Consider the following 18,976-nt stretch of genomic DNA (forward strand, 5'->3'; position numbering starts at 1 on the left):
CCCCTCACATATACTAATGTGCCACAAACAGGACTTTAATATCACCAACCATTCCCATGTTATTACGGTGTATCCATATAAATGGCCCACCCTGTATAATATGTCCTAATTGGCAGTTTTGTTTTCACCCCTTGTTCGCTTCACTGTGATATATTCTATCTAATGTGATTTCACTCTTTAGAAATTGTGAGTTTAATATATTTGAAGAAGTATCTTCCCTTTTTTTTCTCCCTCTCACTAACATGTCTTTACCTCTTAGCACTTAGATAGCCAGAACAAAATACAGTAGATGTGATGTGACTTTGTCATGTGCACTTCTGTCAGGATTGACCTACATATTAGTCTAACAGCGCTTTCTATTGTGGAGTTCTGCTGTGGATGAATGACTCTGCGTCTGTCTGAAAGCTTTTCCTGGAATTTGAATTGTGCTTTATGTAATGTTGAAGTGATTAAAAGTACTCGTTGTTGATTAACCTGAAAAATTGTTCTTAGTGTGAGGCAAATATCACACTCAGTTTCAGATCCAGCACAATAACCGTTTGCCAGCTGTTCAGGTTTGCACAAACCAAGTCGCATCTCTCTTACTCCCACAGGGAGAGATGAGAGATACCTCACTGAGATATGGCTTATTTGTGACGTTTATCTGGTTGTAGTGCAGGTGGTCTGATGGAAGGATTTTGTTGCTTCTGCTGATGGTATCTAGCATTCCTAAGCTTGCACATGCCTGTCGTGGTTGTGCCGAGAATGTTAGAGGTGCAAAAACAAAGATACAAATGAGTGTAGTCTTGAAAAGAAGGCAGATGTGGTCTGCATATACTTGCATTTTATTTTATGTTTGAAACTATTTTCTTTCTTGTTGCGACTTGTAGATTATAAGTATCAGTTTTCAGAGTCTTTTAATATCATTCTGGCAAAGGTGGATTATACACCTTTTACAGGAAATAAACGTTGATGTTATGTAGAGTATTCCAGTTTTACAAATTATATCTAGCTATTAATTCACATATTTAATCGTATTTAATATTAGTGCTGTACAGAGTTGTATACCTGCATTACATTTTATTTTTACTTAGTACATTTTATTGTTGGTGGAGCAGTGAAATAATGAAACTCTGACCTTTAGTTAAACTAAGTTAAGGCTAAGTTAACATTTTATTTTTGTTCAATTCATATTTTAATTTATATTTGGAAAAGAATTAAAGGCAAATCCTTTGTTGAAGACCCCTGGTTTAGATGACAAATAACTTCATGTTAATTTTATTCTTAAAAATAAGGCAGTGCAGATCAAGGGCATTTTTGATAATTATTCTCTTTATTTTATGGCTGAGTTGTTGACTTAATTATATCTAATATAGCTTTATAAATATTCACCCAATAATAATTAAGGCTGATATGTCCCCTCTGCTTGGTGATGACAGACATGCCCCAGATACACAGGATCAATTTGATTTTAAAACTCACACTGGTCAACTCTCATGCTCCACATTGTCTGATTAGAATTAATAGAGACATCGATTTCTAGGATGCACATGTTCTCCAGCACTGCATTTAATTTGTGAAAAACATTATGCTCTGCCTAGCTATTGGACAAGATCCCGATGTTGCTGACAATCTGTTCTTTTCAGCTAATGATTGGTAGAAATGACCTAGTGTCAGATTGCTTGATCAGCCTCTGAACCAATGTTATTGGCTCTGGAAATGTTGGGCATTATTATGTCCAGAACGGCTGATAATATTTCATCATAATATTAGAAGTGTGTTGTGTTCTGATGTTGGTAATAATATTCATTTCTTTATTATAAACTGCATGGGTTTATTTTTCAGCTACATGGTGATTTCCGATGTATACCAACAAAGCTTCATAACAGGATCGCATTTGGATGACTGTATTAACTTTTGACTCATGTTCTGCATTTGTAATTCTCTCCAATTTACTAGAGAGCAGAGTGAACATGTGAGAACATACTTGAATGTTTTCTTGATTTGCATTTGTCTTCTTTGCAGTCTTTTGCATTTAGTCCATTTAAATGATGATGATGCAATGATTTAATTTAAAACGAAAACTGCATTGTTCATTTCTCTTTTCTAAAAGATCAAACAAAACTTGATTTTACCCGCTTTTACTAAGATGGTAGCGTCTTGTTGAGCCTGAACCTATTGGGAGATCTAACACACTGAGTCATTAAATTCAAACAATTTCCGGTTGTGTATTAAGTACAGCAAGACTGAAAAGAGCACTTTAACAAGGAATTCTCACTGCTTTAGATGACATATGACATGGAATTTAATCCATCTAAATTCTTCAGCATGACATCTTATTAAGATTACATTTACATTTGTGTGCACATTCCTGCACTTTTGCCCTAAATAGATCATGAATTAATCTAAAGGATAAGTCACAAATTACATCACATTTTCCTTCCTGCAGATGACTCCCTTTTGAAGAAAAGGGAAAGGAGAAAAAGATATGATAAAAATATAAATGCTGTATTGGATTGTATTTGGGTGTGTTGTGTTCTGTGGGAGTTGCTGAATTACCATATGATGACCAGCCAAACGTATGGCATTGACACTGATGAATTTCTCACATGGTTCTCTGACAGATGGAGAGTTTTGTCATTTTAAACAAATTGGATACAGTTTAAACAGGATTTTTGTCTGTCTCACATCAGTGGTCTTAATCTTTTCGACTGTATCCAATAATCATATGTCATAATTAACTGTTATTCTTTTATGTAATAAAAAATTTAATTAACAATGTAATATCAAAAATAGTAATAGTTTGGTGAGTCCTACCTACATTATTAACATGTGATTGACTGCCTTTATTAAGCTCTACCTTTCCACCTTGTTACAGTTATTGAAAGGCAAAAATGTTCAATTTTTTAGTTTATTTATTTTATGGGAATTACAAGTAACTATAAACCATTGTGTGGTCCTAAGTTAGCTAGCCCCAACTGAGTGACTGCTTAATTAAGGCTAATTTATTGGTTAAACCGGTTAACCATGGGTATACTCCATTTTATCAATTGTATCAATTTAATTTTGGGTATTTTGATGTTTATTTAAATGGTTATCGTTAGAAAATAACAATCATGCAAATTAGGGTTTTCAATTTAGACAAATCCAACATTTTGGTCCAGGGGTTGCAAAACAGGGTTGCAACTTGCAAAAATTACAAACTTCATTAAAAATGAATATAAAATGAAGATACTTTTCTTTGACCTCCTGAGATTGACGATCAGCATTTTCTAAAGGTTAAATATTTTTCACTGACCAGTCTCAAAACGAGGTTCATGCCCTAATTTGTACCATGGAAAGTGTTTTTTTTTTATTCCACAAGAAGAGAAATGGACTTCACAGGTCAATGTTCACAGTTTGAATATTTCCATGTCAAAGTTGAACTAAACTGTCCTGATTGTTTCACGTGTTCTTGCTTTATCACTAAGTTTTTGGGATGTCATGGAGTTTCTCATTATATAACCTTAGAAAGTTCAAATAGAAGACCAGATTTCACCAGCTTTCCTTACGAACCCAAATATGCCCTCTCAGAGCTGATAACGCTGCAAAGTCAAAGATGCACTATGCACCACCAACCTTGACCTTAAGGGACTTTCAGTACTAGCAATTACAGCACATTAATTATTTAAACATTTTCAGTTAATGGTTATTTTGTAGAAATAAAGCTCTGTGAATTAATTTCCACCTGTGAGCATTTGTTATTTTCTCTCAGTCCATCTATGATGCACCATCAGGCTGTTTTTATGGTTTAATATCAGGTGATGTTTGGATTCATATTGCAACTCTATCTCAGCTCTACTCAGTATCTCAGGTCAATTGCATGAATCATTCATGCTGATGCTAATATTATGGTGATAGGGCCTACAATATTAGTTTGTGGACCAACATTATTAGCTTCTGGACTCCTCGTTGGTTGCTTCTCCACCCAGTAAACACACACACTCCCAAACACCAACATTATACCAGTGCTGATGCTGAAAACTGATGAATATTTGATTTTGCTTCATCTTCTTTGTCTTTGAGCGTGCCCGTGTGTGTGTGTGTGATCTAAATGGTAAAGAGATTTCTTTCTACAACCTCTCTTCTTGCATTTTTTGTGTTTAGTGCAGAAGTCTTGCTAGAATGCCTTGAGGGAAGGATGGTGGGTTTTGCTGGGGAGGTGGGCTTTGTGCTGAAACAAGCAAAAGCCTTCGTATTACCTTTTAAAGACAATCAATTATCGTGACCTGCTCTGCTTCCCTGTGGGGGTTCCAGCTCTCCTCGAGAGCGGGCCAGGCTGCTTCTACATATGAGTCAGTGTTTGGAAGTGACAGGGCATTAGTTTGCATAGCCCAACTCATAAGAGTGCCTCCATAACCTCCAGTGTCAATGGAGCAATCACATAAGAAGGCTGGCAGGCGGCCCCTGCATACTCTATTACATTACTAATGAGTTCAGTGGTGGCATGCTTTCAGTCCACAGATGTCATGGTGGTGAGTGTGTGTTTCATTAGTTATGCAAAGTGAGGCTGCATATAATAAGCACATCCTACTGACATTTTAGTTCATCCAATTGGATTTGTAGTTGATTCTTTGTTGATATCTTTAGGATTTAAAATGTTTATTTCTTTACATTCCTTTAGGAGTTTTTGCAAGTCAGATATTATTGGTACTACAAACTGTATTGGTAATACAAACTGTATTTGTTTATTTAGATGTGTTGTGTTACACAACCCTTCAAAAGTTTTAGGTTTGTAAGATTTTTTTTAAATGTTTTTAAAGAAGCCTCTTATTCTCACCCTGATTGATTTATTTTATAAAAAATACAGTAAAACAGTAATATTATGAAAGTATCTGTTTTTCCTTAATATGTATTCCTTAATACATTTTAAAATATATAGCATTTTCAGCAATGTTCAGTGTCACATGATGCTTCAGAAATCATTATAATATGCTGATGTGATGCTCATTTCTTATTGTCAGTCAGTTGTGATGCTTAATATTTTTGTGGAATCTGTGATTAGTATTTGAAAAGAACAACATTTACAGTGGTGGTCAGAATTAAGGGCACCCCTGGTAAATATGATCAAAAATGGCTGTAAAAAATAAATCTGCATTGTTTGTCCTTTTGATCTTTCATTAAAAAAAATCCGCAAAAATCTAACCTTTCATTGAAGTAAAAGAATTGAAAGTGGGGAGGAAATCACATTATGAAATAAATGTTTTTCTCCAAAACACGTCGGCCACAATTATTGGCACCCCTAGAATTTTTTATGTGTAAAATATCTCTGAAGTATATTCCCATTAATATTTAAATTTTTTTAGCACACCAGGGTGACTAGGAACATGACATTGTCTAGCTATGACTTCTTGTTCACAGGAGTTTAAATATGAGGAAACACAAAGGACAAATTTCTTTAATCATCCATCACAATGAGTAAAACCAAAGAATATAGTTCTGATGTGCAGCAAAAGATTGTTGACCATCACAAAATAGAAAGTGGCTGTAAGAAAATAGCTAAAGAATTGAAAATCCCCATTTTGACCATCAGGGCAATAATTAAGAAGTTCCAATCAACTAAAGATGTTACGAATCTGCCAGGAAGAGGATGTGTGTCTATATTGTCTTAATGCACGGTGAGGAGGAAAGTTTGAGTGGCCAAAGACTCTCCAAGGATCACAGATGGAGAATTGCAGAGATTACTTGAGTCCTGGGGGTCAGAAAGCCTAAAAAAAAATTATCAACACAACCACATGTTGTTTAGGAGGGTTTCAAGAAAAATCCTCCTCGCTCCTCCAAAAATAAACTACAGCATATTCAGTTGTCAGACATTACTGGAACTTCAAAAGGGACCGGATTCTATGGTCAGATGAAACAAAAAAAAAGGGGCTTTTTGGCAGCAAACCCACCAGATGTGTTTGGTGCAAACAGGGATAAAAATACCCCATGCCTACGGTTAAATATACTGCTGGATCTTATATGTTGTGGGCCTATTTTTTTGCTGGAGGTCCTGGACATCTTGTTCAGATACATGGTATTATGGATTCTAGCAAATACCAACAGATAAAAAATCAAAACCTGTCTGCCTCTGCTAGAAATCTTATAATGGGCCGTGGTTGGATCTTCCATCAGGACAACGGTCCAAAACAAACATCAAAATCAACACAAAAATGGGTAACTGAGCACAAAATGAAGCTTCTGCCATGACCATCCCAGTCCCCTAAACTGAACCCTATAGAAAATGAGTGGGCTGAACTGAAGAGAAGAAGCACCAACATGAACTTGTGAATCTGAAGGATCTGGAGAGATTCTGTATGAAGGAATGATCTCTTGTCAGTTATTCTCCAAACTCATCAGGCATATAGAAGAAAAATCTGTTATCTTGGCAAAAGGAGGTTGCAAAAAGTATTTAATAACAGGGAGCCAATAATTATGGCCAGCGTGTTTTGGAGAAAAGCATTTCTTTTATAATGTGATTTACACATTATTTTTGAATTTTTTTTTGAATGAAAGATCAAAAGGATAAAAAATGCAGATTTATTTTTACCAGGGGTGCCATTAATTCTGACCAGCACTGTATATGAAATATACATTTTTTGTAACATTATAAATGTCTTTTTCTGCGTTTGCTGAATAAAATTATTTTTATTTATTTTTAATCTTACTGAACCCAAACTTTTGAACTGTACTGTTGTAGTATATATATTTTTGCCCAAGGATGTACAGCAAGTGTTGGGATGCCATCCAAATTTCAATAGGCAACACCAGTGGAAATTCATGATTAGTGAAACCCATTTTTTGATGTGAAAAATTGAAATGTAATAAAAAGAAAATGGAAAAAAAAGACTTTTAGTTTAGAAAAATGACAAACTCAAAACAATAACTTTTGCTGGAGCATATGTACTGTACAAAGTTTAAATGAAGACAGTAATCAAGGCTGTCCCTCTAACTTTCTTAATTTCTTTTTAGCGGTGGATTTGCAAGGCTGCTGTCCGCACACCCGGTTTGTAGTGCCTCCGAAGACCACACACTGGGTGGCCATTATGCAGAGAGGGAAGTGCACCTTCAAGGAGAAGATCCTGAAGGCAGCTGCTTTCAATGCCTCGGCCGTCATTATCTACAATAACAGCACCAAAGAGGACACCGTCACGATGGCTCATGAAGGTGAGCTCCATAATCGATGTATTCTCATTAAGACAAACACAGCCATGTTACTTTGATGTTAGGCAGACGTCTGTCACTTCTTCAGTCAGCTGACTCAACTGTTTATTCTGACAGAACTCAAAGCTTCTTCCTGTTATAATAATTTTGACACTACATGCCGGTTAACATGCAGACATTGTTCAGAAGGATATGTAAATGGATATTTATATTTGCCTGCATTTTTTTTCTCAGTTAGAAATACAGGAAGTTGTAATTGTTATTTCTTGACAGGGCATGGTGGATTTACAGACGCTTCTGACCAGTTAGATTAAGGTCTTTGTAATGCTTGCAGCATGTTTAAATGCAGTGAAATACATTATCTGGAAAAATTGTCCAAGGACTAAATGGGAGAGAGAAGGAGAGGCTAAGTGTGTACTCTGCGTGTGTATTTGTGTGTGTTTTATTCTGCAGCTTTATTCTGCAGCTCCAAAATTTGCACAGTAAAGATAACTGTAAGATGAAACAAGTCAAAGTAACTCATTAAAACACTCTCTCTCTCTCTCTCTCTCTCTCTCTCTCTCTCTCTCTCTCTCTCTCTCTCTCTCTCTCTCTCTCTCTCTGTGTGTGTGTGTAGCTGTCACTCACACAAAAGTTCTGTGCAGTGGACAGCAGACAGTCTGGGGGGAAAAGTTGCTGTGCTCAGCAATAATGCATTTTTATTTTTATTTATTTATTTTTCTTCTTTTTTTTTCTTTTTTTTTTAAAAGAGCATTTTGGTGAAAGCAATAGCTGACACAGTAAGTTCAGTGCCCATTCCATTCCATTCCATTAAGTGTTTACTAAACAGACCACACAGATGCTAACCGGACATGATACAACTACACCAAGCTACGCATAATACATTATGGATTGTTTATTATCAATTATGCAAGTGTTTATAATACTTGCATGTGACTTTAATCCTGTTTTTTAAATGTATTGTAGTCCTATTATAGTCCAATCCAGTAGATCAAATCTAGCTATTGTAATACTGTATGCAGTTAAAAAAAAATATTTTATTTTAAGTATTGCAAATTCTAACAGTGATGTCATTAGTAGTGCTTTTATTATGTTATCTATTCAAAATGTGTAGATTTTTTTTAATTCTGTGTTGTTCATTTTGTTAGTCTGTTTGAGGTAGACTTATTCAGTTTTGTTTTTAAAAAAAATATTTTTATTTTTTTATCCGTGCACATGCTGACTGTCTACTGACGTCTGTGGTGGTTGCATCGTGACTATTTTTAAAATGTCTCCCACCGTTTTTAAGATGATTTAAAAAACTCATTTCAAACCCCATGTGTTCTGTTCCATTTATGTGGTGCTTCGTTTAGCTGTTTTTGAATGCAATAACACATCCTGTGTGAACGTTTTCTCACTCATTCTGTGCTGCCTGCTCTCTGTAAGTGTGGGTTGTCGAGGTGTGTGACCTGTAGTAACAGAAAGGACAAAAAGAAAAACATAAATACTATATTTTACATGCATATAGGGAAATTATTAATTTTATGTTGTTCATGCACATAATTAAATTAATAACCCCAATATTGTTGTTAGGTCATAACACAACTTTATTGGTAAATAAGCATTTTTTTTTCTTTGTTAATTCATGGATTTGCTATTTTTTATGTCACAAACAAATTTGTGGATGACTCTCAGTTGTAGCCAAAACAGTAGCCTTGAGGAGCACGAGCATTCAGGACAAATGCTGATTGTAATATTTTCAAGTCTGCTGGCTAGAACGTTATCATCCGTTTGTTGAGTTTGGAAAGTGTTGTTTGTGTGTGTAGGAATTTCATAATTTGTCTTTGGGCTGTAAACCTGCTGTGAGACAGTGACAGGGACTGTTTGTTTGGTTTTCGAGGACATTCGGACACAATGAAGGATTGTGCGTACTGGAATCTATCTGCCAGAGCAGTCACTATTCTGCAGGTGCACTCTCTCCACACACACACACACACACACACACACACTTCTAGCTTGGCATATATGCAACAGCTCTGGATGCACAGAGAACATAGGAATCAACCTAAAACTTCTAAGCAGCGTCTTTGGACGTATGAAGGGGTGGGCCGACGTAGGAACAGGAGAAAGGGGAGAGATGGTGAGTCACGGCAGCGCTATCAGAATGGGATCGATGAGATGTTTAAATATAGCAGGACTGCATGATTTATTCAGAAGGTCCTTTTCCCCTGCCACATATGGGATTCAAACATCTTTATACAAGCTGTAAAGGATAGAATCTTGAGGTACCTTACGATTCATTTAAATTTGGATTCATATAAAGTCATGACTGAGACAATTGTGCAAGGGTTCTCTGTGCATCTCAATTTTTCAGCAACAGTGTAGGGAAGCAAATCTAAGGTAATTTAAATCATTAAGGTGACTAACTTGCTGCCAATTCAGCGTTAAGATCTTTGGCTTTTGAAAAATGTGAATGAAATGCCACATCAGAGCACTGAAAAATACTAAAAATAACTAATAACTACTAAATTACTAAAAATGACAAGCACATAACAATATAATTAAAACTAAAAACATAAAGCTAAAAGCTAATTTAAAATATGAATAAATACAATAATATTATATAAATGTGTAAAGTTTTGTGTGGATATTTGAAAAAGAATCACAATGCATCGACTTAGAGAGTTCATTGTTCTTGCACTACATTACAAATTGTGCATCTGATTTGTAAGACGATATATATTTATATCTAGGTTTCAGTCACACATTCAGGTCACTGCATTTAGATAAACATATCTTGTGTACCTACAGGAAGTTTGGGGTTTGTGCATGTGTGTGTGGGTGGAGAAGTGTTTTCAACACGAAAGATGCAAGCAAACTGACACACTCTTTTTAAGAGCAAGTAACTTAGGATTTAGTTATAGTAAGTCATATGTATTATATCAGGTTCTGTAATGATGTTTTACAGAAGAATAACCAGGGACTGTTTTGACATACATTTGTTTTAGTTTCAGTAATGTAGATTGAAGTGTGAAGCTAAAGTGTGAATGTGTTCATGTCCAAGATATAAAAGTGCATGCGTAACTCGCGTTAACTCTACTCTGCATTTACTGGCAAGTTCCATGTTATTGTAAATAATTATTATTTAATTCCTCTGAGCATTGTTGGTACAGAAGCATAATATTAAAGAACCTTTAAATATCACCTTTAAATATCTGTTCAAGTTCCCAGGGAGCTTGGGAACTGTTTTTTATCTGTTCAAGTTCACCTGTTCTGTTCAAGTACTGTTTAAAAAGACTGTGACATGAGCTAAAACCAATATTTAAAAAACTCACATGCAGAGAGTGCATCAAAATTCATAATGCCACATCCTCTTTTGGGTCACTGTGGTTTGAAGGATCACATCACCTCACCTTTACTGTCAGAGCTGTGCAGGGCTTAAGACCACCTTTGAAGGAGTTTCCCTTTTAACAAAGATCAATATTCGCATGCCTTAACCTTTACAGCAGGAACAGTCGATAATGAATAAACAGCACATTACAATGTAAGGCCATTCACACTTTTTTCTCTCCTTTTTAATTTAAGAAGTTAATGTTTCTACATGCATGAAGGACAAGTAATTAACATTTAGTTAATTATAACTTTGGCTGATTTTATTGAGATCTCTATGGGGATCATATCTGATAATGATATTATTATTATTATTATAGCTTATCATATTTAGTTTGATAAAACTGTGAGTACCATGTCTAACAGACTGTGCCTGTAGAAGTGAGTTATGTATAATGATATACATCTGTTGTTTTTTATGCCATTTATGGAGAAAAATGGCCTTGAAGTGGATCTGAGCTTCTAAATCAGTCACTACTAGAGCAAATTGTCCCTGTCCTGCCGTAGACATCATCTTTACTGCTGACAAACTGCCTTCTGAGCCAGGCAGCATGCCAGTCACGTCTCATTCTCACATGCTTACACACACACATACAAGAACTCACATACACCAATGCGTTCGAAAATCTATACAAAATCACACCAACAGGTAGACTGCACAAGTAAACATTTGTTTATGCAAGAAAACGCACGTCACACACAAGCACCCACATTCACACGGACATTCTCTGACATCCAGACTCCTTTCTCACACTTTTAAGACATTCAGGATTTGGCTGTAAGATGCAGCTGTTTTTTTATACACAAGGGATAATGTACCTTTGATTGCTTCCATAGCAAATGCATGCCTGTTCACCCTTTGGCCTTTTCTACAGTTAAATATTCATCAACTAGAACTCTTAATAAACTGGATTTAGTGAACATTTATTATTTTCAGAGTATTTATTTTAGGTATTTAGTAGTATTAAGCATTGTTTGTTATTGGACACATATGGAACTATTTACAAAGTCCAATACCAATCCTAATAAGTATAAAGCAGGGTGGCTAATATAATACTAAAATGTGTATTATACAATTTAGGAATAGCGGATTAAAATGATTGTTGTTCCAAATGTTTATGATGAAACAACGGTTTTATTCTAGATTTTCTGAAAAGTCAGTCCAAAAGTCCGTCCACTAGTAAAAATGCTTCTGGTTTGCTTTCATTTCTAATTTAATAATAATGTTTTATTTGTGAAAAGTTTAACTGAAACATTTTGATTTCAGAATGTATTAGTATTTGTTTTAATGACAGCATTAGTATTTTTTTTTTTTTTTTAATGATCCCCTTTGCAGGGTTTTTTCCTGCATTCAAAATGTTTTGACGGACGCCAAAAGGAATTTTTGTCTGGCCAAAGATTTATTTGATCATTTATTGTGACAATATCTGCCGTTCTGCAGTACCGATACCCGATGATAGCAATCTGCTTTAACACTCTCCCATGTGTCTTTGTGTAATTGCTCTGTGAAGAGCCTCAAAGGTTTCTATTTACGATGTGTTTTTGCAGTGTTGAGTTTTGTAACCAATCACAGACATATCTGTTGAGCATGTGAACTCTGGCCGATCAGATGTGTTTGTTAGTCAGAATCTGCATGCTCGCGAATCCTTTCATTATAGCCAACAAAGTATAAACACGGTGTCAGTAAATAATTCATTGCACAGCTTAGACAGCTTCACAGCTTCATTGAGTTTTTGCAAGAGTGCAGCTCTGTGTAGGCCTATATCACGCTGAACTGAAGTATTAGACAGCTTCGGTGATTGTAATGGCAACCATCTTTGCCTTCTTTCTGTATATAATATATGTTTTTCATGCTGCTACACATTGCAAAGTTTCTGGATTGACAACCATATTTAAGCGTTATTGAATCCAATTGACAGTGATAACCATAGCAATGGATGAAACAAATATGATGATGTATGTCAAATGATCTGTGCATTAAGTCTTGGAGTGTAAATGCAAAATAATAGACCTGTGACTTTTTCTAAAATGTGTTACTTTGTTGTTCATTTTATTACTAACTTTTCAAATCAGTCACTCAGTAACTTTTTTGTTTTTTGATCAGTCCTGACTCTGATACTTTTTTTCCCCCATAAATAAATAGCACAAGTTGGGCTCGCAGTTGACATGGGTGGGTACTTTGTACTGGATAAACGTATTCGTTCACCATCACCGACTGTAATTATATTGTAGTATGGCAAGTATGGCACTCTTGGCATTGTTCGAGGATTGGGCGAGAACACGTCTGCAAACAGCTGCAAGTTTGACGATAGTTATGAAAGGCTGTAATGAAAGCGTGTGCGGAAAGCCCTTTTAGAGATGGTTTGGGCGAGTTTTGTGCAAATAACTAACCTTGTGCACACGGCCGCTCAATGAGAATACTCCAAATTCACTAACATCAGAACGATGATGAGAACAAATTCATGTGCGTACGAACGTGTTATGAATTAGGCGGAGTAATGTGAGTAAGTTCTCCTGTGCATACAAATACAAAAATAATCCATGCAATTATTAGTGAATGAGACCCATTGTCCAAATGCATCGTTTGTATAAGGTCAATATTTCAAATTTGCTTGCATTTAATAAGTGACCCAGAAATCAAATATTTTTATACAGTATCTCACGAAAGTGAGTACACCCCTCACATTTCAGCAAACATTTTAGTATATCTTCTCAAGGGAGTGAAAGCCATCTTGGAAAACCTTTGTATGACCCTGGCCTGTACTGTAACTCAGTTTCAGGGTGTTACCAATCTTCTTATAGCCTAGGCCATCTTTGTGGAGAGCAACCATTCTAATTCTCAAATCCTTAGAGAGTTATTTGCCATGAGGTGCCATGTTGAACATCCAGTGGTCAGTATGAGAGAATTGTACTCAAAGCACAAATTTGAACTGCTCTAATACAAGAAACAACAATTCGTATGGTCCTGTCAAGCAGACAAAAACATGAACATGATGAATAGGACATGTGGCTTTGCATGGTTAAACGAGGTACAGATATTATCACTTAGGGTGTACTCACTTTTGTTGCCAGCTATTTTGACAATAATGGCTGTATGTTGAGTTATTTTCTGAGGACAGTATACTGCTATAGCAGCACATTGACTATAGAGTATACTCTAAAATATATCCAAGTTTCATTTCTATAGTATTGTCCCTTGAGTAGATATACTAAAATGTTTGCTAAAATGTGAGGGGTGTACTCACTTCTGTGAGATACTGTACATTCTCATATTTCGCAGTAATAAAGTTGTCAAGCTCTGCCAAGCTTTTAGGAATTATGAGATTTGTTTCACTATGCTTTCATCGTAATGCTTTAAGAAACAACAGCTCCATGTGGTTCCTTTCACAGGATTTTGTAAAAACCTGTGTCCGTTGTGATTCTTTCACAGCCCTGCCATTCTATCTGCTGCTACAAAACTGAAAGTAGATCTGTGCCTTGTAGACCCTTGAGGAATTGAGACTCGTCATTGGAAAAAGTCGGTTTAATGTAACATTATGGCATCTCAGTGGTTCATCAAGAAACTTTTACTTCAAAAACAGTCTGTCTATCTCACAAATCTCTCTATCTCTCAGAATAGTTTGTATTTCAAGTTTGTGGCATCAGGGGTTAATCATATTTTGCTACGGTCAAAAAGTAACATACTGTCTTGTCACATTTGCCTAAACATATTCTATCATCATAATAATTATGTGATGCTATTTGTCATCGCATTTGTTATAGGGCAGTTCAAGTGCAGAATATGGTGAGATTTGATCACTGACTAGGGCAGGTCTGCAATAGGTTTCCATCTGTACTGTTCTAACCTTATTATTGCTAAGCCTGAGGGCCTGAATTATATCAGTGTCTGTGGCATGGCCTAAGCTCCAGATCGGTCTAATTATGTGTGTTTGTGGGGGGTGGGGGTGGGGGTGGGGGGGGGGGGTGGACGAAGTGTTTGTTTGTCCTCATTTTCTGGTGGCATGATTACTGTGCCATTTTGTGTGAATGTTTAATAGGTCAGACTTAGGAGCATAACACTGAATTGGACAAGATCAGTGCATATCTGTGAGATTGATATGCTCTGAACAGATAACAAAATGATAATAAATACATCTGGTGCAACCTGGTATGGATTGTGTATCTTTTTTGTAAAATGTTTGTATGGAGCCCTGTATATTTGTATCTTCAGTAGTAGTACCCCATCACAAAATGTTCTTATATAAGTTCTTTCTCCAAAGGCACTGGAGACATAGTGGCAGTGATGATCACTGAGTCCTTTGGAAAGGACATTCTGGGATTCCTGGAGAAGAACCAGACTGTGTTGGTCTCCGTGATGGTGGGGTCACGAGGGCTGCCTAAGAACATCAACCGTGGCTCCTTGGTGTTCGTGTCCATCTCTTTCATTGTACTGATGATCATCTCGTCTGCTTGGCTAATATTCTACTTCATCCAGAAGATCAGAGACACCAGCGCAAGGGACCGCAGTCAGGTCTTAAACAACACACAGTTATTTTGAAGAAAACACACACAAACCCAGTCTCACCCTCAAGCTTGCAGCTAAAACCTTGCCAGATTTTTCTTTCAAAGACCTCCCTGATATTTAACAGGCTTATCTGACCTTCAAGAACTTACCGTGTGCTCAAAGATAGTAGTAAATGGCCCATCCTTCCTAGCTCATGAAATCTTAATGTGCGTGTGCGTGAGCGTGTGCGTGTGCGTGTGCGTGTGCGTGTGCGGTGACACTCTGCCTCTTCAGCAACTGGTTCCACACAAACAGACTCATAGACCTCATTTCTCTACTGTAGTATTTATGTCTCGCTGCCCTTTCGCTTTTATCAGACCTCTGAATTTACTACTGACATAAACAGGCTATAATAAGGTGGTAATAACAGCTGCTGGTATTCATTTTTTTTATAAAGTTGAAATATGTCAAATCTGAATCTCTTAGTCACCAGCTAGATTTGAAATAGTAGACACAATTACAATAAATGCAAAGAGATCTGTACACAATACACATTACAATATAAAATGTATTTTTTCTACTGTAGAGGAGTTAAGTAAAAACAGTGCATTTATATGCAAGACCTTGTGCAGATTATGCTTAATAACTTGACAATGTGTATGGTTACTTAAACGGGATTGATTATATAGGGAAAAGGGAAGTTTCAGCAAAATCTGAACGGCATATGTAGGTTTATTCCCAGTACCCTGGTTTTGCTCTGCACACCTGATTTTGGCTTATTCACTGTGCAAATGTCTTGTAAATGCATCTGTTAATGATATGATGTAAAAAAAAATAAAAATAAAAAAAAATAACTGACTTATGATAGTTATTAGCATTTTGATGTACATTTACAGTACACTGCTGTTCTGGGGGCAGAAACATTTTTTTTAAATAAATTAATACTTTTATTCAGCATGAATGCTATGCATTGACTAAAAGTGACAGTAAAATACATGTATAATGTTAAAAAACATTTCTATTTCAAATAAATGCTTAACCTTCTATTCATCTAAGAATTGTAGAATTAAAACTAAAAACAAAATATTAAACAGAACAACTGTTTCCAACATTGCTTGTAAGAAGAAATATTCCTTTCGCCCTAATCAGCATATTAGAATGAATTCTGAAGGATCATGTGACACTTCATGTGAAAATTCAGCTTTGCCATCATTACATTTTAAGATATATTCAAATAGAAAATGGTTATTTTAATAATATTTGTAATAATATTTCACAATATAAAATAAATGCATCTTTGGTGAGCAAAAGAGACTTCTTTCAAAAATATCTGAAAAATGTTTAATGACCCCAAACTTTTGAAAGGTAGTGTAAATGTATTTAGCTGATTAGCAGGTCATTTTAATGTTTTGAATTTGGCATAAATGTAATTGCTTGTACCTTCCATTGATTTGTTGTTCTTTAATTAAGCTAATTATAATTAGTGCAGACTGACCCTAACCCCTTTGGCATTTTTAAACTTTAATTAAAACATAATTTGGCCATTTTATGAACCGTACTTGTGAAGACCATCCTCTTGAGTCAATTTTAAGAGGTTTGTTTGTGTCTGTATTTGTGAGAACATTTTGAGGCCCTTGCAAATATAGCACACACAAACAGTTTAGTTAGCGCTAATCCTTTGGGCCCCAATTGGTCCTTTGGCATTTTCTGTAAACTGTCGGCAGTAAATCACTGAGCTGTTTATTTGGCAATAAATTGGCAGAATGAAGACCGAGGACATCTCAGAACATACACTTATAAACACACACAGACAATGAACTGCCCATCACAGACTGCACTTAGTCTTTTATTTATGGCCGTCTCTGGCATGCCTTTCGCTAACTCTGCCTTGCTTAATACGATCCTGATAGACACTCAGATATGTTGCTTTTATGACAATTAATATCGCTAATGCTTTCTCCTCATTATTATTTACCCCTACCTTGTTTATCAAAATCTGTAAAAAAAAAATTCTGCTGTTCTTGAGTCTTTTATTCCCCAACTCTTTTTAGTCATTTTAATTTCCTGTTTCATTAAATTAAGCTGCAAATCTAAAATGATGTGACTTACTCTCTCCTCTCGTCCTTTGTTACTATAGCGACGGTTGGGAGACGCTGCCAAGAAGGCCATTAGCAAGCTGACTACCAGGACAGTAAAAAGAGGGGACAAGGTGAGGTCTTTTGATGTCATTGCTTGTTTATTTTTCTCAGGCTCATGTCCATGCCTGTTATGGAACCGTTTCCTGTTATGGAACGGTTTGTGTAATTCTCCATTCATAATGCATCTCCATACTCCATAAAAAGGACTCACTGGACACTGCAGCTAAATATGGTTGTCACTCTTCTTCCGAGTGCTTATTCACATTCATTACGCACACATCTTGGTTATTTACAGCTGCATTCGAGAACTAAATTAATTTCTGAAAAATACAAGTAGTTACTAAATCCAAGTTTCTCCCACCAGTCTTGCGGTCTAGCAACAACCCATACATTACAGTCCAGAGTGCATGCTGTTTAAAAGCAGACGTCTGAAGAGCATAAACAGAACACGACGCCTGGAAATTGCTGGATGCATATGATCACTATTATTACTTCAGAAAAGGCAAACTCAGAACAGGTTAAACTGTTGAAATCCATGTTTCAGTTTACATCCAAACAAACAGCACTGCTTTTTTGTAATAATGTGACTAGGGATAACAAAAACTAAAGCACAGTAAATGCATCATTGCTTACATAATAGAATGCGTCATAAACCTTTGGTTTATAGTATTGGTTCTTTTATATTTATGACTGATTGCTCTTAATTAATCAATAATTGGCTGTTTAATATTGGTGGTAGACAGGTTAGGTTCATCTCAGCAAGTAATGTTGCTGATTGTACCACAGTCCAAAGAGAGACATTGACCTGTGTAAAGGTGAATGACTGTCAGGTGAGCGAGTCAGGGTCGTGAGACTTCACAGCTGTTCGGTTTGGAGAAGGGGTGGAGCCGTGCCAGTCAGTGCATATCATAGCCCAGTCAAGGTCAGCTCACATCAGCTATGAATAAAACATCAGTGGCCTTGGAGAAGTGCTGCAAGAAATTGAAACCTTTCATCTGAGAGGTCATGCTCAGTAGAGATTGAGTGAGAGAACGTCTGTCTGTCTGTCTTCCTCTACCTCTCTCTCTCTACTTTTTCCTTTTTGATCACATACACATTTTCGATCAGTTATGACACATTTTCCAGTGATGAAGCATCTTTACAGCTTCACTGCTTTTGGCCGAAGCCTGTCGGCCTCTGAGTATTGGCCAAGTCCCTCTGCAGGGACCGGCAGGACCACAGTCGATGACTCTCGCGCTAAGAGGGGCCCATTAGAAACCGAACACCACTCACCACAACATGACCTTGACCATGCAGAGTAGACAGGACACTGCCAGGTGACAGAAATAGCATCTAGAGTAGAGAAGGTGCTTCCAGGAAGAACAAGACAGAGTGTGATATAAAACCTAGGAGGATTTTTGTCACTTTCTAAATGGCTCCATGCCCAGGGAGGTCGAGTTAGCTGGCTGAGTGATGCGTTGCTTGCTACTAGAGGTATATTTATACTATGATGATAATATCTAAATAGTATTTGAAAATGTTACTGCTGTTTGGTGTACTACATAATACTAAGTCTTACAGGAATTTGTGATTATAGAGTAAGAATACCATACAAGCAGTTATTGTAGCACAATACACTAGAGCTGTTAATTGCCTAAAAAATAATGGAATTAATTAAATGATATACTGATAAATAATACAATTATTATTAGATGATAATATAGTATTATTTATATACTATTGTAGTATTCATGAATATTTTGAATTAGCTCTTATTTTGATATTTTTAGTTTAACTTTTAATAATTTTGTTATTTGCTTTTGTCATTTTTATTAGTTATTTAGTT

The 18,976-nt window shown here is 36.1% G+C and overlaps 1 protein-coding gene across 2 annotated transcripts in view; it reads left to right on the top strand.

Moving 5' to 3' along the window:
• The window catches only part of rnf130 (ring finger protein 130), a 44,892-nt gene that overhangs the window by 11,986 nt on the left and 13,930 nt on the right, over positions 1-18,976 (top strand). For both annotated transcript variants that reach the window (XM_084133618.1, XM_084133617.1), the window contains exons 3-5: positions 6,970-7,164; positions 14,790-15,040; positions 17,151-17,222. In XM_084133618.1, coding sequence (XP_083989744.1) covers positions 6,970-7,164; positions 14,790-15,040; positions 17,151-17,222 — 518 coding nt within the window. The remainder of the gene's footprint in view (positions 1-6,969; positions 7,165-14,789; positions 15,041-17,150; positions 17,223-18,976) is intronic.

Source organism: Abramis brama, assembly GCF_963993115.1.
Source record: "Abramis brama genome assembly, chromosome: 13".
Lineage (NCBI taxonomy): Eukaryota > Metazoa > Chordata > Actinopteri > Cypriniformes > Leuciscidae > Abramis > Abramis brama.